This window comes from Xenopus laevis, chromosome 6L (assembly GCF_017654675.1).
Source record: "Xenopus laevis strain J_2021 chromosome 6L, Xenopus_laevis_v10.1, whole genome shotgun sequence".
Taxonomy (NCBI): Eukaryota; Metazoa; Chordata; class Amphibia; order Anura; family Pipidae; genus Xenopus; species Xenopus laevis.
Window position 1 is genome coordinate 116,038,521 of NC_054381.1, and position 25,784 is coordinate 116,064,304.

A 25,784-nucleotide genomic window follows, 5' to 3' on the forward strand; every position below is an offset into this window, starting at 1 on the left:
GGGTCATTGCTTCTTGTGAAGAATGGATGCCATTAAGTCTACTTCCGGAGTGCCCCACCTTGCCAGAATCAGTTGAAAAAACCTCTGGGTGTAGGCTCCACTCTCCCTGATCTAAGGTCTCTCGGCTGAGAAAATCTGCTATCCAGTTGCCCACTCCAGGGATATGAACTGCGGAGATAGCTGGTACCGTGTTTTACACCCACAGAAGAATTTGCTGTGCCTCTGCGAGGGCAGCTTGACTCCTTGTGCCTCCTTGGTGGTTGATGTAAGCCAACGCTGTCACATTGCCTGACTGTATTCTTACAGGTAGATCTTGAAGTCTGCCTGACCATTGGAGCAATGACAGGTAGATTGCTCTTAATTCCAGGATGTTGATGGGGAGTAGTTCTTTCTGTGACCAACGTCCCTGTACGGTTAGGTCTCCCAATACTTCTCCCCAACCTTGTAGACTGGCAACTGTTGTGATGACTGTCCACTGGTGATTGGGGAAGGGTTTTCCTGACGGAAGTGTTGTTGGTCAAAGCCACCAACTGATAGAGGTTCAAACTAGATCTGATAGGGGAATCCTGCAGTTTAGGTTCGCTCAGTTCCTCCTCTGGTGTTGGAGTAAGGCTCTGCATGGCTCTGGTGTGGAGCTGCGCATATGGAATCGCAGGATGACACTATAGTCCCTAGCACTCTCATGGCAACCTTAAAGGTACCTGATCCATTTTTTGCAGAGATGGCAGGAGCCCCTGCATGGAGGTGATCTTGGATTGGGGAAGGAAGGCTCTTCCCAATGAAGAATTTAGATCAAGCCCTAAATATTCAGTACTCTGGGAAGGTATGAATCGAGAATTTTGGAAGTTTATCTGCCAACCTAACAGCATTAGTGTCTGGAGATGAGTTGTGGCCAGTGCCATGGAACGGGCCTTTACCAGTTGGTCGTCCAGGTATGGTACGACACTCACTCCCTGCAGTCGCAGGTCCTCTAGAGCCGCAGCCATGACCTTTGTGAATAGCCTTTGCGCGGAGGATAGTCTGAAGGGGAGTGCCAGGGATTGCCAATGTTCTCCTGCCACTGAAAAGTGAAGGACCCAGTGGTGGTTGGGATGTATGGGGACATGCAGGTATGCCTCTTTGATGTTGATCACCGCCCTGAAATCCTCTGTGTCCAGGGACATTAGGACTGACTGGATGGATTCCATCTTGAAGTGGTGCTTCTTTACATGGTCGTTTAGTGCCTTTAGGTCTAGCACCAGGTGAAAAGATCCATCCTTTTTGGGTACTATAAACAGGTTTAAGTAGAAACCGAAGCCCCTTTTACTTTTGAGGGACCGCCATTACTACCGCGGAGGCAGTCAGGGCGTTTGGAACCCCATGGAAAGCTGAGTGCCTGGGTTCTGTGGTAGGGAGCCTTGAGATGGAAAATCACCTCGGAGGTAGCTGAGCGAATTCTATGAGATAGAAATGATCTGTAGGACCCAGGGTTCCAGTACTCTATGCCGTCAAACCTCCCGAAAGTGACTTAAGCGTCCGCCAAAGGGTTTAGCTTTCAGGGGTGGGCACCTCCTCATGCGGAGGCTGTTTTGTCCTGTGCGGGCTTAGGTGCTGCTCTGCTTCCTGACCAAGAAGTGCTCTGCCTTGACTGGAATCTGGGGCGGGTCGGAGCTTGTTGCTTTTCATGTTAGGACCTCTGGCTCTGTAGCTTGAGAATTTTCCTTCTCTGTTCAGCACCAAAAAGTTTTTTTTTTTTCCCCCGAGAATGGGAGACCAAGCAGAGACCACTTCAAGGTAAGATCTGTTGACCAGTTTTTTAGCCAAAGGAAACGTCTGGCTGCAATGGACTTAGCCGCGTCCAGGACTGCTACGCAAATTTATATATTTGTGTCCACTATCGGAGCTAGAAAGAGGTTGGGCCACCTGTTCCACCCAAACTTCCAGTGACCTGGATACCCATGGGGTGGCAATAATAGGTCGGAGAGTTCTGCCTGCTGCTGTAAAAATCGACTTGCAGAAACCCTCAAGACGTTTGTCGATAGGATCGTTAAAGGAAGCCGCATCGACTACTGGAATGGTGGTGGTCTTTGACAATTTAGAGACGGGTGGGTCCACTGCTGGGGGTGAAGACCAAGGTCTGTAAAGTAAAAGGATAAGTTTGAGTAAAGCGATGGAAAATTGGACTCTATGGTCTGGCGTTTTCCATTGTGCTTTAACAATGTCGCCCAGCTGTTCATAGGCTGGAAAGACACAAGAAGACTTCTTTTGCCTCTTGAAAATGTTATTGGTTTGCTAAAGGTGGGGTGTGCCTGAATCAGGCTCTCGACCTCTCATTGTGATCTAGGGGTATCCTGATCCTATTCATCTGCGGATAGGATCTGTCCCTCTTCCCAATGCCTTTTCCTGTTCATCAGGCAAAACAGGTGGGGAAAGGGGAGGTCGCTTTGTGACCGACTGCTGAGTGACCGGTCTGTGAGGCTCTGTAGATAGGTGCTGTAGGACGGTATCTAGAGTCTCTGGAATTCTGGCTAGGTTTTGTAGACCCGCTAGAGATAGAGCGCACACCATTCAGAATCCAAGCTCGTTTGATTAGCCGTAGCTGTCGCAGAGCTGGCTGGTAGGGCTGTGTGGGATTGTAATTGTGCAGTGACTGCTGCAGTCTTACAGGCTTCACATATTGGCTCAGCCAAAACACTAGCAAATTTAGGTCTGCAAGTAGCCCATGCCAAATACTAAATTGCATTGGTGGTACATGCAGTTGCCTGCTTGGGAAGGGACTGGTCATCTGCCCTGCCCGTCATGGCTATACTATGTAGTGCAACCCAGTAAGTAAGATATTGGGGAATATTAGGAGAGTCCAGAGGAGTGAACCACTTCTCCCTTAGAGTGCAATCTGTGGAGACAGAGGGAAGTAGTGAAAAACCCCACAGTAGGTCCCATAGAGAGAGGGAAGTGTTAATCCCCTAGAGAAAGAGTAAGGGAAGTGTAACTACCTATTCACCAAGGTAGGAAGGAATGGTACCTTGTTCTTCTCTGTGAGAGACAGTGAGGCTGGAAACGCTCAGTACTGGAGAGAGAGATGCGGATCCAAAATGGCCGCCAGAGAGGTTTCCCGGGCTTTGGTATGGTACCTTAGTAAGATGGCGCCCGTGAGGCGCGTGTGCAGCGACTCGTGCACAATGAAATAGACGCATCGCCAGATGGTGGCGCGAAAGATCGCTGGGAATGGCACTGAGTTACCAATGCGGGGACTACTTTTAGTGCTGTTGTCCCATTATGATCTACATATATAAAAGCATTGTTAGAATTCTGTTCCATGGAAAATATGACTTAATATTGATTCATGAGAAAATGTAAATTGTAACCTTAACATAAATATCAAATAAAAAGCATGAAACAGGAGGGTGATTTAGACAAACTGTGTGTTGACAGTGTCTTTATATCTACTGATGACCAGCTAAAGGTCTACTGGTAGATCCCATCTACCTTTTGGACATCCCTGGCCTAGGGAAATCTTTGTCAGAGAATAGCAGTGAAAGTGAAACTAAATGCCTAGGAAAATCTGTGTGAGAGAATAGCAGTGAAAGTGAAACTAAATGCCTTTCTGCAGAGCTGACAGGCAGCATGTAATGGGGGGAGGGAGGAGGGAATTGACTTACCTCCTTGTGCCAGCCAGGAATGCTCAATAAAAGATATACCCTCCGTCGTGGCTACTGGTGCAGCCTCCGGAGAGCGGGAACCAGTGCCCAGGGTAGTGTGGGGGGAGCTCCCCAGCCTGCAGCCTCCGTAGAGCGGGAAGGCTATAGAGCATCTTCAGATCAGAAGTCCTTGGCTGGAGGAGTTCTGGAAGAGAAACACTGACCCCTTGTAGTGGCATGATACTGAATAAATCTGTACCATTGCTCCCAGCCACGAAGTGTCCATCCTCCTTCTGAGGACACTAAAAGAAAACTGAGGATTGAGGAGGTAGGCGGGGATGAAGCCCAGAGCAGGAGGAGGAGGAGCCACTTTAACCTTTTAGTGTCCTTTCTCCAAGCAACAGGATCTTCATCCCCATGGTGCCTGTGTCCCCCAATCTAGGCAAGAGAAATATACATTTTGGATATTACTAGTAATCGTCCTTCTTGAAATATTTATTTTATGTTCATTTACAATTTCAAAAAAAAAATAAAAAAAAAAATACAAAATTTACCTCTTGTCGTCTGATGTCCAGACTAAGAAGGCTGACAAAGCAGGTGATCTGAAGAAGGAAGTCTATAAACACAGCCATCCCGGCAAAGAGTGAAAATGTCCGCACTGCTGGCATGGATGACAATGCCCCTGAGAGAATATAAATCACAGAATGAAGAAAAAAGTTTTATTAGGTGGTATTTAAAAGTTAGTCTGTCAAGTTGCTTCACAATATTAGTGTTTTGGCATATACAGGGTTACTTTTGCAACTGATTTGAAAGGGGACTGTAGGCTAGGATTTTCTGATGAGGAATCTCTGACTTTTAGATTTTTTTTTTTAGAGAGAGCAGAGAGAGGGCATTTAGCCTTGGACTTCCAGCATCAAAGGGGCCCCTTGGGAAAAAAATCCTTGGTAAGAATTACCAATAATTATATTTTTGTAGTATAAACACACAATTTGGCCTAGGCAAGTTTTCTGCATTCCCAAGCCCCTCTTTTCTGCCTGCAGACCTGAACTTTACTGCAGTATTACCGGTATGCAAAAAGGGCAGGGATAACTGTAGCTGATAATACCAGTCCCCTACTACTCACCACAACAGAAGTGAATGTATAATTAGAGTAGTTTGTTAATTATTCCTCGGGAGACTCTGCAGGTACTGTTCTCTCTAAGCTGAACACTCACGTGTTGTTTCAAGTAATGCAAATTTTGCATGACCTACATAATGCAGCACCTGCTCAGACTTCGGTTTTTTTTTTTTTTTACAGTGAACAATAAATGAGAGAGAACATTTCCTGCAGGTAAATACTGGGTATGGAAAAAACTCATTCACAGATTTTATAAATATTCAGTTTAAAACCTGTAGGCTTATCCTGAAAATAATATTTAACTACAGTATCTGCAGAATTGTAATTTAATATGTCACATCTGGCAAAGACATGTTTCACAATGGAAAGCATGCATATCCTGCTGCAATATAACAATTCCATTGGGGAGCAAATTAAAAAAAAAAAATCAAGAAAATAATACTCCATTGTAAACTAACTTCTTATCATGTCAGTGGAACTGCTTCTATTCTCAGTATTTCAGCACACTTTGTGCTATAGTTACTGAGCATTACCTAGAAAAAATGCAACGGTTTCAGCGAAAGCGGACAGAAATATACTTGGAGCAACATCTCCCAGAATTCTGCCAATCTGCTGGTCCAGAGTCTCGTCATGAAGGCGCTCATCTCTCTGTACAAAATGAAACAAAACTTTAGATAATTCTTCAAAAAACAAATCAAACAGAAAAATTTAGGTTAATCTTACATGATTATCTGCAATGGTATACATACCTGTCCTGTGTTCCAGCAGCACAGCATCTGCCTGTTAGTGCACATACCTGGTTGATTTCTGCTGTACATTTTCTGTCCAAAGTCTGTCCTATGTGTGCATTGACAGGCAGATGCTGCATCTTTAAATGCCTCTGATGGGGCTGGCATGTCTAAAAATACCCTTGGAGCTAGTCAAGCCTAACCAACCAACAAAGCACAAAGGATCACTGCCCAATAAGAAAAGAAAGAAGCCCTTGGCATGAGAAAGTGGCATAAAAATGTAAGGCATGTCCAGTTACCATCCCCTGGATGGTTAACAATTCAGGGCAAGGTTCTATTTCTTTCTTTCTTGCTCAATTTTTTCTTTGTTATCTTTTCTCTATACTTGATTAAAACTGTACACCAAAATATTTATTACATAATATGCTTCTGCATGAACTGGTGAAGTCTGGACCCAATTATCATCGTTTTACAATAATACACCAGCACTGAAAGCCATTTATTTTGTGAATATATAGTCAAGCCACATGAATTCTTCACAACTTTTACTGGTTTTGCATTATAGAGACCATAATAACCCAACAACTTCTAGTATATTACACTGCAGTTTGTTTAGCTCATGTTTTTATATACAAATACATATTCATATAATAGTAAGTCCATATGTTTACAAATAGGATACAGCGTCATATCAGGTAATGGGTTTGGAATCGGACATTAAGGCCTCACAATGATATAATAGCTGTGATGTAACCTGTCAGATGCTGAAATGTATGTATGTGAATTCCTGTTTATATAAATCTTATTATATGTGCAAATATATATATCATTTATAACTAAAGAAGTTGTATTAAACTCCAGCTGAGACCGGTACAGCAAAATACACAAGAGAAAAGCAGAAGAGAGACACAGATAGATAAAGCGATGATAGAGACAGAGATGATAGAGATAGATTGCTAATCTGGAAAACTAATAAGCAGAAAGTGTTGCGACACCCATAGAGTACATTTTAAGCAAATAAATCAACATTTTTTTTTAAAAGTAATTCCCCTTTTCTGTGTATTAATAAAACAGTACAGTATACTTTATGGTTCCCAAGCACTTTGGATAATAATATAAAATGGCCACAATAAAATGTAGTAATGGTCTTAAAAAACAGAACTATAAATACAATAAAATGTTACCTGATATCTCTGCACAATAATGTATATATTGTCTACTCCAACAGCTAGCACCAGAAATGGGATCACCTCGATGACAATAAGAGTGAGTGACACACCAGCATAGCTAAAGATGCCCAGAGAGCAGGCTACTGAACTGAGCACAATCAGAATGCCAGCAACTCCCAGCGAGACCTTAGAGTCCACCTGTTAGATCACAGAAACAAAGTCATTGAACCCAATGGGAGATTTTTATTGGCATTCTTTGCAGGAACAGGGCTGCTGCAATTAAACACAACCTACCAAGATCCTACTGCAGTCGCCAATCTGACCCAGAGCCAAGGATATATAGACAAACATTAATGCATAGCTGATAACAACCGTAGTAACATCACTTTTGCTTTCACGGTTTATCTCATCTTCGATGCTTCTCTCGGCAGAGAATGAAATAGACAGATTGGGATTGCTATAGTTTTCCACAAATTTGATGAACCTAAAAAAAAATATGGGACATAAGTGAACATATTTAAAAACCAGGAACATGGTACAGTGTATTTTACTAGAAACCCCGTTCTAAACCTCCTCCATACAATGGGGTGCTGTTGGGCTGTTACAATGAGAATCCTCAGTATGTCAGCATGAAGGAGGGTGCATACATCAGCCCAAGCAAGATACTGTATGTTATGACTTTGGGTTGCCTTGTCCTTAAACATCCACAATCCATCAATGTGCTTCCTACTTTCCGGGAATGCAGCAGGCCCAGACTGGCAAACTGTGGGTTCTGGCAAATGCCAGATGAGCTCTGAGGTGTCATAGAAAGTCACACCTTAGTGGGCTGGTGGGGGGACTGTTTGGGTCTCTTTGTGGGCTGTTTGGGCCTCTGTGTACCTGAAATGGCAGGGCCTATTTTAATTCTCAGTCCAAACCTGTAAAGCAGTCTTTGGTAACCAGTTAAAATGAAGGCTATGTTATTTTTTAAAAAAGCTAATATTTCAGGCATAATTTTCGTAATAGTAAACATATTCTAGAAATAGCACTGGTAAGAAAAAAAAAATGCTATTTCATGAGGACAATGGCAAATCAGACAGTAAACTTGAAATGTAGTCCACAAGGGTAATTTTCAGACGCTTGGGCAAAGGTTAGGGTGCTTTAAATTGCATCACTTACAGCATCCTACTTGCCATGCAATTAAGGGTGGTGGCAGACACGGAGATTAGTCACCTGCAGTAGAGGAGATCTGTCGTTGGGTGACCAATGTCCCCGTCTGCCACCACCCAAAGTGAGAGGAAAAAATATCCCCATAAAGAAAAACACATTATGCAAAACAAATGTATTGAAGCCTGTGGCACAGTCTTGTATGTTCACAGTAAAAGGTAAATACAACAAACCCAAAGTCCAATAGGCAGTTCAGCTCTTATCTGAAATTGTTGTTTGCACTAACCTTGAAAGCTTAGATATGCGATTTCCTCACAATCATTATGTTCTTGAACTAAACACTATTTTTAGGGCTGCCCTTAAATCTAAGGGGGTTACTGTAATAATTTACTAGCTTTGTCAAAAGTGAAGTAACAGAAAAACATGAAAGTGAATTTTATGCATTTAAAGGACAAAGAAAGTTAAACTAAAGAAGTAGCTAGAAATGTTGTACATTATGTTTTGGGCTTCTGTACCAGCCCAAGGCAACCAAATCCCTTTAGCAGTAAAGAGCTGTGTCTCCAAAGATGCCCCAGTAGCTCCCCATCTTCTTTTCTGCTGATTCACTGCACATGCTCTGTGCTGCTGTCACTTACTGAGCTTCGGGACCCACTAACAATATACAGTACACATAGAATAGAAATGTCATAATATAAGGATGATCAGTAATTAATATGGATAATTACTACACAGGAGCACATAAACCAGTGCAACTAGCATCAGAATTTAATAATCAGCCCTTTAGCATCATCTTATATGACAGGCCAACCTAATTTTCTGCTTGATAATTTGCGACAACCCCTAAGCTTAGCTTCTCAACAGCTGCTCAGAGCCCACTGAGCATGTGAGTGTCACAGACACTTTCCAAGATGATTACCCCCTGTGACAAGTTTGAAGTCCTGGATCATTGCTGCTATTGACAAGCTGAAAATTTAGGCTGGTGCAATAAGTTCACTATATAAAACATAACATTTTTAGCCTTATTCATTTTTAGGGTTTAGTTCACCTTTAAAGGAAAATACACCACTATATAAACACACCTTTTATCAACAAATGAATAGAACTTATGCAGAACGTGTATTCTGTCTATTCTTTGAATTCAAAGAAAAGGCGTTATTTTGAGACCTGTCCCCTGGTCAGGAGACACTTAACCCAAGAAATGCTACTATGCAGGAACGTCCCAGCCTATGAAAAAATGACCAGCAGTTAACATGGGACCAGGGAATGTGCCTTGATCAAACCTCTCTCTCTCTCTTTTGGAGTTAGTTTGTAGCTAACTAGGTCAGATCAGTCTCACTTTCATTGTACCCTAATTTTTGTGTATTTTGATACTTAAAATGTTTCTGCTGATTATTCTAACAAAATAAGCTCATAACAGAGAAGATGCCCCTCGATGGGTTAAGGCAGCAAAACACAGGGCAACTGGATGCACTCTTCACCCAATTGGCCCACAGACTGGATGGGCAGCAAGTGTTACACGGATGGCATACACGAACATAGTAATAGATTTCACCCCTAATAAGCTGTGGCACTAATGAACACAAGTAACAACTGTAATTTGTTTGAGTGTACATTTTATCGTACATGCCATCCTGCAGTTACACTTTAAAGATAAAACTATTAGTAAACAGTAACTTACTCCAACTCCCAAGCCTTTGCTCTGTTCAATTTTTCTGTGTCATTGCTGAAATTAATCACGGGAAAGGTCACAACCAGGGCAGTGGCATTGTTATAATTTTCATCTGCAAGAAAAAAAAAAAAAAAAAAAACTTTTGAAATATGTAGTTAAATTAAAAAGTACACTAAGATTTTGCAGATCAAAGGCAACTGAGCAGTTCTGTTATGGGAAGCTTACCATCATATCCTCCAAGCACCAGCCATGGAAAGATGGGACCACCAAATGTACCCAGACAGGGATCATGGAGTACTGATGTGTCATTCAAAGATGCTGGGGATCTAAAGTAATTCACAAGAGAAGGCTAATCAGGGTAAATAGTAGAGTATGAGGTGTGAGCTATAATAAATAGACCCAATAATATCATTTTCATTTTGCATAATTTTCTGTAATTTACTTTTAATTCATGCCCTCCTTGATCCAATCAAATGCATGTACATTGGTCAGCAAAGCATGAGCAATCAGCTCCCAGAAGACACAAATAACCCATTATTTTTCCATGTCCTAAGAAAATTACATTCATTTCAAAAGCTCACTAAAACCTTTAGCAATTCTCAATGTAGCCGTACAGGTATTCTACTACAAATAAAGAAAGAGTTGTATCTTACTGCTTAAAAGGACCAACTTACCGCACACAATATAAGAAGTGAGTGTGGTAATCAGCATAAACATAGAAATCATCCTGTATGGAATGATTCAACACAGAGAAGCTATTCTGGAAATAGTTGAGCACACTGAAAATTGTGCAGTTGTTGTTGTACGGGGCCAATGGAGCCAAACAGATGTCTTTTAACATTACAGTCTCATTATTGTAATAGGCTTTTAGGTTTTCAATCCCATCTTGCAGCTCCAAGACCTGATAAAAAAACAACAAACATTTCAAAGGGACATAGGATCTTCAAGAAAATATTATTGAGCAAAAAAAAAAAAAAAAATTAAAAATAAAAAGGGAGTTTAGTACAATACATTTTACTTGGCATTCTACCATGTTCATGATAATTTACTCAATGTGGCCAATGTTTAAGGTAATATGTAACTTTAAAAAAGCAGAGAAAGCAATTTGGCAGCTCAAAGTCAGTGTGTATAATAACTTAGGTCTGTGATGTGCTAAACATCTGCAAACACCAATACAAGTGTTTGATCTTTAAAATGGAAAACATGAATATGCAAAGGCTCAATAACCAGGTACAAGCGGATGAGCATAAAGGGGCCGTAAATTACAGGCCCAGGCATGTAGCAATTGTATCTGAAACAACAACCTGTGGAGAATGAGCTGCAGACTTGCAAATTCTTAATCTGATGCACGGTTGGCTGTTGGCTGAAAGTGCAAGGGAGTCCTGTAATTAATGGCTGACACCAGCAAGCATTAAAGGAACAGTAACACCAACAAATGAAAGTGTTTTAAAGTAATGACAATAACATGTATTGTTACCCTGCACTGGTAAAACTGGTGTATTTGCTTCTTAAACACTACTATAGTTAATATAATCAAACTGCTGTGCAGCAATGGCGGAAATTTGAAAAAGGCTATATGGCACAGGTTAAATAGTGGAGAACAGATAATACCATTGTTATACAGAGCTCATCTGTTATCTGCTGTGTAACCTGAGCCTTTTCTCTTTTGAATGGCTGCCCCCATTGCTACACAGCAGCTTATTTATATAACCAATAGTAGTGTTTCTGAAGCAAACACAAGTTCTACCAGTGCAGGGCAAAGCTGCATTATATTTTATTGCTTTTAAACACTTGTTTTTTGATATTACTGTTCCTTTAAGTACAAAGCCCCTAGCATCAATAGGCACATATACAGAACTCTCAGCTACATTGACTTGGTACAGTCTTATCACATTGACAGATAACCGCACAGAAAGTGCCATATTTGCAGCTGTGCTGCTGTACCGATTATGTTATGGAAATGGAACTGAAGTGCACATAGTGCCCAAGTTACAGGTCTTTGCTCTAGCAAATCAAGTAATCCGAGGCACAAACAATGCCCTACACCAGCCCAATAAATAAACGTCTGGGCCTGCCAGGTTGTGATAAAACAAAATGGTAGAATCTTTGCTTGACTATGCTACCCAATACATATAAAAAAAAAATCATCTCTTTCTAATGTTTAAAATGTGAAGGGGCAAGGTAAGGAAAAGAAGAAAGGTTGTTTACTTTGTATGGTCAATGGTATTTGAAACATTAACATCAATCCATTAATTTACTGCCACCTGTTCTCTAAACACCCATCTGTTATTTGAAACATTTTGTTGTTACCGTTTTAACGAACAATATCTCCTCCTTAACATTACTCACTTACCTGAGTAAGCATATCAAATGCTAGAGGTGGGCCAAAGGGCACATCACTGCCAGAGGGATATGGTGAGTAAATGTGCACTGAACTGTTGGGCGCAGTGATGATCAGTTGTTCAGTGCGGAAGAAAGGGCCAAAGTGAGAATCAAAATATTCCTTCTCTTGTCGGGCCTGGCTGTGAGGATCTGACCACAATTCAACAGGATCAGTAATAATCTTCATGTACTTGAGGCCAAAGCAACATATTACAATTAGAAGCACAGAAAAAAAGATAACGATCCATGGTTTCCGAACACAAAATGAACCCCATTTTGTAAATCCAATCCGCAGAAAGTTCTCAAGTCTTTCACCAAGTCGATCACAGCATGATGGCTCTCCTAAAAAAGGCCAAGGATAGTTTGTAAGCAAGAACAACACATTTCAAAAACATTTAATGGAACAGGTATTTTTGGTATATTTACACACAAACACACTATATGTCATCTATATTTCATGTTAGCTGTTGCATTTTCCCCATTCACAAAAACAGAGATGTAATTCTACTCATTCAGTGCTTTATTTCTAAAATATATGAATCGGATACGAGTCTTTGCCACACAGAGTAAAATTAAATTAAAATGTAGACACATACCTGCAATTGGAGTGGAATTGACAGAATATGCTAAATTGCTATCAATGGGAGCATATTCTGAGACGATATTCTTTTTCCTGTAATTGGAAACAAAAATCCTTAGAAAAAGAATTAGGGTAACAACCCAATCATAGAAAAATCTGCCAGGATTCATAAGGATAAAAGAAGTAGAGTATTTAAAAAAAGCTTTTGTACTGCATCCATATCGCTCTACTTTCCGAATATTTGAGCCTTGTTGAAGCATTTACAGAGCTACCATACAATGTTATTCTTTTGCTAAACCATGCAGTATATTACTCAATAAAACAACCCATGTTTGTGGAGTAAAGAAAAACCTGGTCTGCCCTAAAACTGAATAAGAGGGCCTAATTACCTGTAACACCATGATCCAATAATGACTGCAGAAAAGAGTAGTAAGAACACAACATAAACTATCCACATAATGACAGCCATAGCATCCAAGCCAAAGATACGCCATGGAGGAGGCAGTGATGGAGGCTGAGGCACAGGGCCACAAGTAAGAGCACAATCCTGACAACTGCAAGGAGCCCCGTCGTCTTCCACGGACTCATTGCAACTCTTGGTGTCGTTGTTCATGGGAAGCATGGAAGTCACAGGATCATCTATAAAGTACAAACAGGATGTAAATAGGCTCTCCACAGAGAACATTCAGAAGCATTGACTTACAAGTATTTCCACAGTTTAATCACAATTCTACAAAAACCTAGCACCTACAAATGGTGTTGCTGAAGATATCGCCTTTAATAATTGCTCTGTAGATAATTTGTGTGTAAGGCTACTGCCAAGATGTTGTAAGGCTACTACCAAGAGGCCGATTTTTGGCCTGCATTGTGTTGGCCTAGTTGCAGACAAACGGAATAGAATTTGGCCTAAAATGCATACTCACCTGTTTCCATGCCAAAATCTGATTTGTGTGTCTGCACCCAAGCCAATGCAGTGCCTCTAGTTGCAGGCATTAGAGCCAGCGCAGACCGTCAGATTGCCAGAGTCTGCGTTTATAAATAGGCCAAAATTCAGCCCCATGTTATCATCATCATTTATTTATATAGCGCTGTCAAGATACGCAGTGCTTTGCAGCAGCTTTACACACACTTTATCTACACAGCAATTAAATCCCTGTCATACTACCAGTTATCCAAGATCCCTTGCATCATTTCTACTAAATGTATTTGCAGTTCAGCTGGGACAGAGACCCACACAGTATATTGGCATTGCATGCAGACAAGCAACAAATCAGAAGACGTAGGCTTGCACAGGCAATTGTGTCCAAAATAAAAGCGAGCTCAGCCCAGCAACTTTTTTATGCATAATGATAGAAAATATAATAAAGCAACTTTCCAGTGAACATAAATTAGAAACTTTCAATGGTCTGAAAGGTAATTGTAATTGCAACTGAGGGCAGTATTTGTTTATCCCTTCTGTAGTGAGAATCATAAGTGCAGAGAATATAAGCAGCCAGAAACTGCTTTCAATACCAATTACATTTACAAATAACGTCTAAACCATTGAGATGTTCTAATTATTGTATATTGGGACACTTAGAAGAATAACTATTTTCTTTCATTATGCAAGAGTTTTGGGTGGGCATCCATCATACAAGCATGAAACATGTAATGAGTTTCTAACAAGCAGGCTGTGTAGAAACCACAGATCTATAGTGATAAAAAACACAATGCTCCAGTGGAGAAACCAGGCTCAAAAAACTCACCTGAAAAGATAGGAGTGATGGTAAAAGGAACCTGCCCATTATCTTTGTTGAACATGTACTGAATCCAATTAGTAGCATTACAGTCCTTGACATCCTTTCCACACAGCAAAGCCAAAGCCTTGACATTACTCGAGGGAGCTTCTACATTCATGCACGCATTGTACATCGCTGGGCAAGAAAAGGCAGAAGAATGTTGGATGCAATATAGGAATAATACTGCAGTTGCCACAACTTAACACTAAAAATTAAACATTTTGTGTGCCAAACAACGGAGAATGAATGCTGAGAAGAATAGAACAGCGCTGGAAGGATTAAAATGTCAAGTCCATGTAGAACTGTGATTGCTGGCAATTACGTAAAAAGGGGAAGTGTGTCTTTAAATAAACTTTTAGCATGTTATAGACCTTTCAGCTGCTTAGAATATAAAAAATAATGAATAAAATTTTTTTTTATAAATACCCAAACCAGATAAAAAGGTAAGTACACGCAGCTAACACTGAACCTTCTGTCTATATACATGTACTCTGAATGCTCATTTGAAGAGCCCTTAAAACCCATACCTTTTACGCTTTGTCCAATAAGCACATTAACATCTACAACTGCTAATTTTGCCTTACCTTATATGCCACCGTTTCAGTTTGCCAAGTTACAGAATTATAACCTCCCCTAGCCATCATATTGTCATATTTAAATAAAAGGCCAGAAGGCCAGAATTTACCAGAGATAGAATTATACGGACATACCTTTAACAACAGGGGTGCAACTTTATAAAGAAAGTAGATCCAGCAACTGTTGGATGGGTGAAGTAGGTATTGGAGGACCAGCAGGCCACCAATTAATAAGTATTTGTATGACAAATAAAAATCCTGATAAGTTTTAATGTGGCCTGTACAGAGCAATACCACAAAACTATGCACAAAAGCTCAAAAAAACTTTCAGCACTAAAGGAATTCCACATTATCACAAGAGACTGTTCAAGAGAACTTCAAGGTATTTTTTAACGCAAGGTGTGCTCAGAGTGATCCCATCTGAATACTCAAGTGGGTTGACTCATAATAGCAAGGGCTACAACGTACATGATTCTTGTTGGCTGCTAAGGGTTTGTGTCACCGACTTCACTGGGAAGCCCCAAGTGGCCTAAATTTGCAGAGCATACTTACAGAGCTTACCATTGCCTACCTAACAAACAACCTGTTTGAAAGATCTTTCCATTGCCACCATCAGTGATATACAGTGAATATACTAAAAACAGCATTTTGTCACCGATATACCAAATACGAGTGTGGCTACCTAATCATTCCACGGGAGGGATCTCTAAGAGGGTGAAGGGGTTGGCAATGGAAATGGAATTATTTGAGTGACCCCGCCGTGAACTACAACCTATTATCAGGACATACTGTGTATGCAAGATAGTAAATTTGTCACGTGGTTTGGTAACATGATTACAACATAGCCATATTTTTATGTAACCAATAAAACCCACAAAAATTGCCCTTTATCGATCCGCCTTCCTGTTATTAACACGTGAAGAAATCGGGTATAGCATTAATACTCTGGTTCCAGTTTGGACAGTGTACAATAATATTTTGAAGAGAGGCCCTTAAACATTAACATTTTTCATATACACCCATCAAAAATGGCATGCATATTTCTCTTTAAACTTTTTTTAACTGGGAGTATGTGGGCATGTGGGTAAACATCAGTTATCTAAATGTTACACCAAAACCCAGATGACTTACCATTAGCGAATCTTTCTCCTATGTAATACTCCATGGCAACAATGCTTTCATTTGCCCTTTGAGGGCTAGGGTCGACATATGGTTCAGTGTTGGTAACATTCAGAAACTCTGACTGGCGGGGACTGCAGGTCAGCTCACAAAACATGGTCATGAAATTATAAAAACAAGAAGGGCATCTGAAAAGGAACAAATGTATTTCATTAATAAGTTACCAAACTGCCTTATTTAATACATACATTATTTGTGAGAACTAAAAAAATGCTTTGATAGGGTATGGATGATAAGAAAATGCACAGAATGTTAACTCGTGTTGTACACAGTTAAAGTGAATGCAAGCAGGTCAGTATAGGGGTTATTTCAGCTAAAACTGCATTTTCTGCTAGACATATGATTTGCTTATCTCTACTCTAGCTAATACATTTTCACTTCATCTCACTAAATAAATCCAGTGTCACTGTTACAGCTGCACCACAAAACCTTTTGAAATTTAGAATAAAACTCAATCTTGTTCTCAAAACCTTCAGACATGGCTAGAAGCATCATTGGTCAGGCTTATGATCATGACAAAGATGCAGCAAGACATCTAAAATAAACTAACATACTAAATACTAAAATACTCTAACATGTTAAACAAATTACCCATTCCTGATTTAAATTTTTTTTTGTTTCTCTCTTTTGTTACACAGTGTATACGTTTATTCTCGTAATTCATCTGCGATAAAAAAACAAAAAAACACACTTTTGTACTGTTTCTTTAGCTCTGCATTTACTGGAAATCTAGTAAATGCAGATCTGCTATATTGAAAATACAAAAACAAACCCTATATTCCTGCAAGCAAACATGACATATAAAAGGTTCCTACCTTGAAAGGAACTGCAAAGGAAGCTGAAGATTGCTGTTGAGGGTGTTGAGTTGCTGGACATCACAGCAGACAGTGTTATTTCCATAAGAAAGTGATGGGCAAAGTTGCTGCAAAAGAACAAGTTGCAATTAAAAATGAAGTCCTTTTTTTTTTTATAACTCCTGAATAAGAAATATACCCAAACCACATAAAATGAGGGGGCACAAAAGTCTTTAGCACCTGAATTCACAGTGGAAGACTTGCTCTGTTATGTATATGTGCTCCTTGCACAATAAAGTCCCAAGTATTCTGATTGATTACAAAGGAACAGAGCTGCAGGTTATGGAAACCAGAGTTCATTTAGTAGCAATGGCCTATCAGTGCCAAAACTTATTTTTGTGTCAAAGTTGAGACGTTGTTTCATTTCTGGTATGTTTTTAGTAGTTACATATGCACATAGAGGAATTGATTTTGCTCAAAACAGGATCTGAAAGCAAAACTATGTACATTTGTGTCATTGAAGCTTTAAAGGAACAGTTCAGTGTAAAAATAAAAACTGGGTAAATAGAAACTTTTTTTTTATTTTACACAGCCTAATATAGTTCATTAGCCAAAAATGTAATGTATAAAGGCTGGAGTGACTGGATGGCTAACATAACAGAACACTACTTCCTGCTCTTCAGCTCTCAAACTCGGAGTTAAGTCAGCGACTTGAAGGGAGGCCACATGGGATATTACTATTCAGTGAGTTTACAATTGATCCTCAGCATGCAGCTCACATTCAAAAGCAACAGGTATGACCCATGTGCCCCCCCCCCAAGTCACTGATTGGTTACTACCTGGTAACCAATTAGTGGAAATCAAGAGAACCGCAAAGCGTAGTGTTCTGTTCGACATCCAGTCACTCCATCCTTTATACATTACATTTTTGGCTAACTATCTATTTACCCAGTTTTTAGCCATTTTTTATTTTTATACTGAACAGTTCCTTTAAACTCAATTTCATATGTGTTGCTTACCAAGGGGTATGCTCAGTGCAAAGTGTGCAACCCAACACTTACCTGCAGCAGTGCATGTCCTTCCTCAGGCAGGGAGATAGGAGGCCCAGAGTATGCGCAGTTTAATCGTTTACCTTCTATTGATGATTTGCCACACTCCCCATACCAGACACAGTGTTGGCAAGATACCTAAACACAAACAATGATTCTTGTATATTAAGAAATGTATTCATAGAGCAAAGAATGCAACAGAAATCAAAACAACCTCAGAACTGTAATATAGACAATCCAATTTGCTGCCAGCTCTCCTAAGGACTATAACAAACACACACAGACATATAGTTACCGGCATTACCAGACAGTTCCGATTTGTTCATTAAACCAAAGTAAATGAGTTTAGGTACTAACTGTGAAGTAACTTCTTTGCCGATAGCATTTTTGTTGCACTTTGCTGCGGTCTTTAAAATTATGAATACTGTCACTTTAATTTCAATTAAAGGGGATGTTAACCTTCCAAACACTTTTTTTCAGTTGCATTGTTTTCAGATTGTTCAGCAGAAATAAAGATATTTGCTATTTCTTTTCTACCATTTTTAAAAAAAATCTTAAATTTAATGTTCCTGTCTGTGGTGTGGCCTGGCAGCTCAGTAATTCAGGAGCAGATTCTGAACTGTTAAAGTTTTGCAACATTTAGTTGATACATTTCTCAGCAGCTTCTCTGGAGAATTAGCAACTATTGTATCAATTCTAACAGCTGCCTTTAATGAAACCTAGGGATTCTGCTCAGCAGGGCTAAATATAACAAATGTATCAACTAAATGTTTCCATTTAGAGCAGTTTAGCGAGTCAGCGACCCCCCACCCTCCCCAGAGCTGCTTTAGAAGGTGAGAAATTAGATTTACACTTCGATATTAGAAGAACATTCACACATAGAAAATAGAAAGTAATTGGAAAAAATCTTTATTTCTGGTGAAACTAACTGAACTGAAAAAAGTTTGGAAAGTAAACAACCCCTTTAAGTTTAAAAACAAACCCAAAAAACGATCACCAGATTATTTGGACGAGCACACCCTACAGGCAATAGGAGTGAATGCTGCCTTCCTGAATACAAGTGTCTCCTGGCTAATCCATGCATTCAATCATGAAATATCCCAAAATCAGCGCAAAGGAAGACATCTATCAAAAATTCTGCCCAGCATAACACCGCTGTCAGATAAGTGGCACTTCTATTTGTGGTTTAGATTAAAGAAAATGCTACTACATGGTAGCCACAGAAATAAGTAGCAATGTGCATGCAGGACACAAGTGGGAAAGGAAAGCTTCTGTCCTTGACTGTTCTTGTGCACAACAGTAACTCCATGTTCAATATATGAAGTATGAAAAAGGTGCGTGGTTCACCCTCAAGTTAACTTTTAGTATGTTGTAGAATGACGAATTTGCTTATTTTATTTTATTATTTAGAGAGTTTTTGAATTATTTGCTTTCTTCTTCTGATTCTTTCCAGCTCTCACATGGGGTCACTGAGCCCATCTACAAAACAAATGTTCTGTAAGGTTACAAATGTATTGTTATTGCTACTTGTTATAACTCATCTTTATATTCAGTCCTCTCCTATTCATATTCCTTTCTCAAATTCAAATCAATGCATGGTTGCTAAGGTAATTTGGACCCTAGGCCCGGAACTGGTTAAATTGCAAAATGGAGAGCTGCTGAATAAAAAGCTAAATAACTCAAAAACCACAAATAAAAAATGAAAATCAATTGCATATTGAATTGATATTCTCAGAATATCACTCCCTACATCATACTACAAGTTAATTTGAAGTTGAACAACCCCTTTAATACTTAAATAATGTAGCGTTTAATAGAGAGTGATCTGAGTACAGAGCTGTGAGTGCTGTAGCTTTTTCAATACGGGATAATTGGAGAGCCAGCAGCACTGGCATGTGACAGTCAGGAGACCATAGGAGATGTGTCACCGTGTGCTTTCCAGGACGTATTTGTAAATCACAGCAAAATGCAGTATCCTCGGCTTATCTGGAGACATGCTAAACAAGTTGCCAAAAATATTGTTTTTTTCCCAGACTAACTACTCTTCTGCTGTCCTAATATAGGCACATAACTATAACTGGAGCAGCTACTTTAGCTGTATGACCCCACACCAAGTGAGAGTACACTGCTCTCTGTGGATCCTTGCCAATATTTTGGATGTTAATTAATTGATAAAAGATTAACTGTGGCAGAATACACTGATATTCCACTACTAAAGGGCAATCTAAAAGATAAAGAATTTTTAAAGGGGATGTAAGTCCAAAAAAACACAGTTTTGCCTTATTAAATAGAATTCTAACCAACTTTTCAACAAGCATTCATATAATTTCTTGGCACTCCTCATTCTAACCTCTCTGGCTCCTCCATTCAGTTAATCCAAAAATCCCATCCTAAAACCACGTTAATCTGCTAATGAGATCTAAACATCAAAACAGGCCGCCTGCAAGTTTGGATGAATGCCTGTTAATGAACCAGTGCTTCTGGACACACAGTTTGCTACAGGGAAAGCTATGGGTATTCTATGTGTAGAACATGAAGCATGTGAATACTTTTTGTTATAAGAAGGCTTTCAGGTTTTTTTTCTGCAAAAGCCACTTAATATACATGACATCCCCAGCCTGACAGCTACTTGAAAGAGAGCACTGGCTGTTCACCCACAATGGAAAATAAACAGATCTAGCAAGGCCTGAAATTTTATCACAATAACAGCAGTAAACAAAAACAAAATGGAGACACAGAGAACTCTTAGGGCAGTGTTGCCGATGGGGAGATTTGTCATCGGAGATAAAAATGCAAGACTGCAGCAACAAATCTCCCGAAAATACCTCTCCATTGGAGATAATTGAAACCCCTGGGGGTAAAACCAACACATTGCTTTGTTCTTCTGAAGTCGCCCGGAGGAAACTTTGGGCAGCTTCTCAATATGTTGGATTTACTGCCAGCATTTTCAGTTATTTCCAATGGAGACGCATTTTTGGGAGATTTGTTGCCTGCAGTCGTGCAGAAATAATTGCGGGCCCTTAAAGTTGACCTGTTGCGAAAAATGATCTGTAACCAGAGGTGCAGGCCATAGCTAGTCCATCTGTGTCGGGAGGTGCCCCTGGTGCAAGCTGCCATGCTTGGGCACACACATGCACATAATGAGCGAATGCCGCAACCTGCATGCGTGTGAAGTCATAAGCAAGTTATGCACATGCGTTCTGACAGAAATGGCCACTTGCACTGGGAGCTGACTATCGCTGCCAGGGGGGGGGGGCAATTAAAGCTACTGTTACCCCCAACTGGATTGCGGGCTCTATTAAAATATTTTTGACAACTGGTGCCCTTTAAAGGACTAAATGTCCAACTCTTATCCAGATACTGGGAGCTAAAACTATGAATCATCCCAGCATGATACAAGTGCACATTTACGGGCACAACAACATGTAATGTTTTATAGGCAACCTGTAGTGCATGAATATGTACTCTGAACTCCCAATTCAATGCTCAGAATGGAATATGCAAAACACATTGCTTATGCCAGCTTGTCACCTATCAGTAAGTGAAATATATGATATTGAAAATAAAATGCTGTAAAGTGATTTGCTTCAGACACCATTGCTACATACAGTCCCTTGCAGGATTCACCTGCATCTGTGTATTTTGTGGTCAGAACATAATATATTTTGATGTTAGATGTAGCTACTACAACGCTCAAATTAATTTGGTCTAAAGCCAAATCTTAGGTTACCAGCATGGAGAAGCAGAGCTTTTACTGTCACATAACTTCTCTTTCCAGTTTCATGTTATAAAGGTTAGTGGTTTTGTTTGCTCTGCCTTAGCCACACTTTCATATCAAAAATCTGAAACAGACCTCCATAAAACAGCACAGTAAACGACTTACGGTATATTTGCTAACTGATACTTTAATAAGCCTTCTTAGACACGATTTGTGACAAAATGAAAGTGAATGATTGTTATGTGACACTTTTTGTGCTGCAGGGTCAGTTAAAAGCAACAATATTAAGTGTTCCATGTGCATGTTTACAACCAAACGCTATTGTACTGCCCTAAAAACAGACATAAATGTCCAAGAACAGAGTAGTTTAAGATGTATGTCATGGGTTTCATGGTTCATACACCACTTCCTCACATTATTATGAAACATGCATGTGGGACACCCAACAATCATGCCCTGAAGTAAACTGGCCTTAAAGTAACTAGACCGGACAGTGTTGTATTCTAGAACATTATTATGTTTAATATTTTGACACAGCTACTCCAATAAAAAAAAAAAAAAAAAAAAAAAAAAAGACATGTAAAATGGGTAAATAACTATAAAGAATGAATTTTAAATGAAGCCAATGGGCAGCATGAGAGCCATAACATTCCCTTACAATAACAAATCTGGCCTCTGGGTTATTAGGGTACACTTCCCTTTAATGACAGCATTCTTGGTTTGTACATCACTAAAATGATAAAAGTGGAAGTGGAGCAGAATTGTTTAGCTGCTGCCCTGCTTTGAGCACGAGAGGCATTGCGACAATTACAGTTCACGTTCACAGCATAATTGGCATTGCCCCGAAAAGACAGTGAAGCCTTTGTTTAGCAAACAACAAGCAGAAGCCTCAAAGTATATGTGAATGCAAACACAACACACATCTTGTTTTAGAAAACCCCGGAGACAAAAACCAAAAGCTTCTGACCAAGAGTAATAAGAGCAAAATGTACAGTAATTTATGGATTTAGTCCTGACACAAGGAACCACTTGTTACAGGTCATTCACAATATATACAACTATCCTAGCGATTTGAGGTTTTTTTTTCTGCCGAAAACTCGATCAATGCAAGTATTCGAGTTTTTCACCCCGACTACACTGATTCAAGCTTTTTACATTCGAGTTTTTTGGGAGTTCATTTGAGGTCTGAAAAAAAAGCTCACAAAGCACTAAAATTTGACCTTTGATAACTTTATATATAAATTTATCAAAGAGTGAAGTTCCGCCACTAGAGTGAAATTCCGCAGCTCTTAATTCATTTCTATTCATTTGAAAGGCGTATTTATCAATGGGTGAAAGTGAAAGTTCACCCTTTGATAAATATGCCTATAAAAATCCCATAGAAATGAATGGAGGAGTGGCGGAATTTCACTCTAGTGGCGTAACTTCACTATTAACTTCACTCTTTGATAAATATACCCCTAACAATATATACCACCCGCTATGGAATGTTTAGCTGATAAATCCCCTGGTTTGTAACTGTCCTTAAAATAATTAATAACGTCACTTCTCCCCCAAAGCCATGCCCTTTTCCACATGCCGCAAAGGATAAACAGAAGGCATGTGATATGAAGAATCAAGATGAGACACATATTCTTTTTGAGAACCATGAAAATAGTGGGAAGCTGCATTCCAGAAACTACAAAGGCTTCTTTCTCTCAACACTGTTTCAAGCAGTCAGTCTCAAAAACGAGCATGGCTGCTAATGATATCAAGCAGAGTTTAATTCACAGTCCAAGATAAGAACTCCACCCTTGGCCTTTTTTTATAGAATGACGCAATATGAAACACATCACTGTTATTAACCCACACATTAAATAAACGGTTATGCTCTCATCAAGGTTATCAGCTGCAAAAAAACAGAAACCTTGTGGTTCTGTAACCAAAGTAAAAATCGCAATCTCAGCTTCAGCGACCTTGGCCATCCGGCACCATTCACACTGTTTCTCAACAGGCCTGAAACTTGGCTAACTTTTTTTTTGGTTCTGTACAAGGGTGGTTCACCCTTAAGTCAACTTTTTAGTTATTATTGGTACTTTTTATTAAGCATCTTTCTATTCAGGCCCTCTGTTATTCATATTCCACTGTCATTCAAATCAATGCATGGCTGCTAGGGTATTTTAGACTGAAATTGCAAACTGGAGAGCTGCAGAATAAAAAGCTAAATAACTGAAAAACCACAAATAAAAATGAAAATGGTCTCAGAATATCACTCTCTACATCATATTAAAAGTACTCCTACTGTAAAATATAATATTTGAATTACTGAGGTGTACTGCAAAGGAGATTGGGGAGTAGGCATGGGCGAAATAAGTCCTGTTTCGCTAAAACCACTGGCGAAATGTCACCAATGCCCATTAGAGTCTATGGGCGTCAAAATTTTGACGCGCGTCTTTTTTGTGTGAGATTGTGTGTTTGTCAACTTCCCTAGGGCAGTGACTGAAATGAAGTAAAATCTCTGTAAAGACCTGCAGAAAAGGTTAGCATTGTATAAAAATTACTAAAGTTTATGACTTGCACTGTAAATAGCTCACACTGCACAACCTAAAAAAAAAATGTTCTACTTATGTTGCCCAACTGTTTGCATACCTGTGCATGAACTTATATATATATATATATATATATATATATATATATATATATATATATATATATATATATATATATATATATATACACACATATACACACACACATAGGGAAAGAGTGAGAAAGAAACAGTTACTCATTATATTACAGAAGCCAAATGTTTGAAAGTCAGCAGTGACTGTGTAGCACATGACTCTCAGATGGGATAAATATATTCATTTCCTTCCAGCCTCTGAATTGTCTCTTACAGTTCACTGTGAGTTACAAACAACTCCAGTATTTCAGCTCTCTACAGTGCTATGATTAAAAATAAGCATGAAAAGATATATAGAAATACAATTTGGCCATAAAAATAATGTTTTAATCTGATATGTAACAGGAAAAAACTATGACTAATGGAATTTATGAAAGGAAGCCATAGTACAACTCTAAAACTGATTCATGAGTTGACAAATAGTCAAGCCACACTGACCTTAAAGGAACAGTAACACCAAAAAGTATTTTAAAGTAATTAAAAAATGGTATACTGTTGCCCTGCACTGGTAAAACTGGTGTGTTTGCTTCAGAAACACTACTTTAGTTCATATAAACAAGCTGCTGTGTAGCAATGGGGGCAGCCATTCAGTTTGAAAAAAGGAGAAAAGGCACAGGCTACACAATCATTAACAAAAAAGCTCCCATTGCATTCTACAGAGCTTACTATTAACTACTATGTAAACCTGGGCCTTTTCTCCTTTTTCAGCTTTTGAATGGCTGTCCCATGGCTACACAGCAGCTTATTTATATAAAATATTGTTGTATTTCTGAAGCAAACACAAAATGTTTACCAATGCTGGCCAACAGTACATTAGAAGTGAATTATGACATAAGAGTGTCCCTATTACCCTAGCAACCATGCACTGATTTCAATAAGGGACTGGAATATGAATAGGCCTGAATAGAAAGAGGAGTAAAAAAAAAAAAAAAGTAGAAATAACAATACATGTGTAGCCTTACAGAGCATTTGTTTTTTTAGATGAGATAAGTGATCCCCATTTAAAAGCTGAAAAAAGTCAGAAGAAAATGGCAAATCATAAAAAAAAACTAAAACAAATGAATAACGAAGACCAATTGAAAAGTTGCTTAGAGTTAGCCATTCTAACACATACTAAAGTTAACTTAAAGGCGAGCCACCCCATTAAATCTGACCTGCCCATCTCTGACATCATTGGACTAAATTATGAGATGTGCAAGGGTTATGGCACAAAGTGTGTTATAGTTGAATTATTTATTGTGGCAGAATCTCAGCACAAGCTTTTGGGGGACACCACTTCATTAAACAGTCTATTTCCACAAGCCATCAGGTATCTCAACTCCCAAGGACTGAACTGAAATGTCCACTTTGCCCAGCATGACTGTGTACTAGAGTTGTTGTATAGCAGCAGGGGGTTCTGGAGGAACGCCATTTCGTTTCTATGTACTGTATTTACTGTATATGGCTGAAATGACAATAAAATCCACTTGACTTGATTATATGCAACACTCATGCGGTGTAAAAGATTTATGACATACCCTATATAAAATGTGACACAAACCTGTGACCCAATTAACCCCTCCATTTTCCAATATCACAGTATAGCCTAACAAATTATAAACAAATGTAAATCCAAATGTAA

The 25,784-nt window shown here is 39.3% G+C and overlaps 1 protein-coding gene across 1 annotated transcript in view; it reads right to left on the reverse strand.

Annotated features, from left to right (window-relative positions):
* The window catches only part of npc1.L (NPC intracellular cholesterol transporter 1 L homeolog), a 46,408-nt gene that overhangs the window by 16,859 nt on the left and 3,765 nt on the right, over window positions 1-25,784 (reverse strand). Inside the window, exons 2-15 of the mRNA XM_018267943.2 lie at window positions 17,796-17,921; window positions 16,756-16,862; window positions 15,893-16,068; window positions 14,154-14,321; window positions 12,798-13,047; window positions 12,425-12,501; window positions 11,800-12,170; window positions 10,121-10,347; window positions 9,672-9,772; window positions 9,456-9,558; window positions 6,926-7,115; window positions 6,647-6,829; window positions 5,268-5,382; window positions 4,172-4,299 (exon numbers count right to left, since the gene is read on the reverse strand). Of these exons, the coding sequence (XP_018123432.1) occupies window positions 4,172-4,299; window positions 5,268-5,382; window positions 6,647-6,829; window positions 6,926-7,115; window positions 9,456-9,558; window positions 9,672-9,772; window positions 10,121-10,347; window positions 11,800-12,170; window positions 12,425-12,501; window positions 12,798-13,047; window positions 14,154-14,321; window positions 15,893-16,068; window positions 16,756-16,862; window positions 17,796-17,921 (2,322 nt within the window). The remainder of the gene's footprint in view (window positions 1-4,171; window positions 4,300-5,267; window positions 5,383-6,646; window positions 6,830-6,925; window positions 7,116-9,455; window positions 9,559-9,671; window positions 9,773-10,120; window positions 10,348-11,799; window positions 12,171-12,424; window positions 12,502-12,797; window positions 13,048-14,153; window positions 14,322-15,892; window positions 16,069-16,755; window positions 16,863-17,795; window positions 17,922-25,784) is intronic.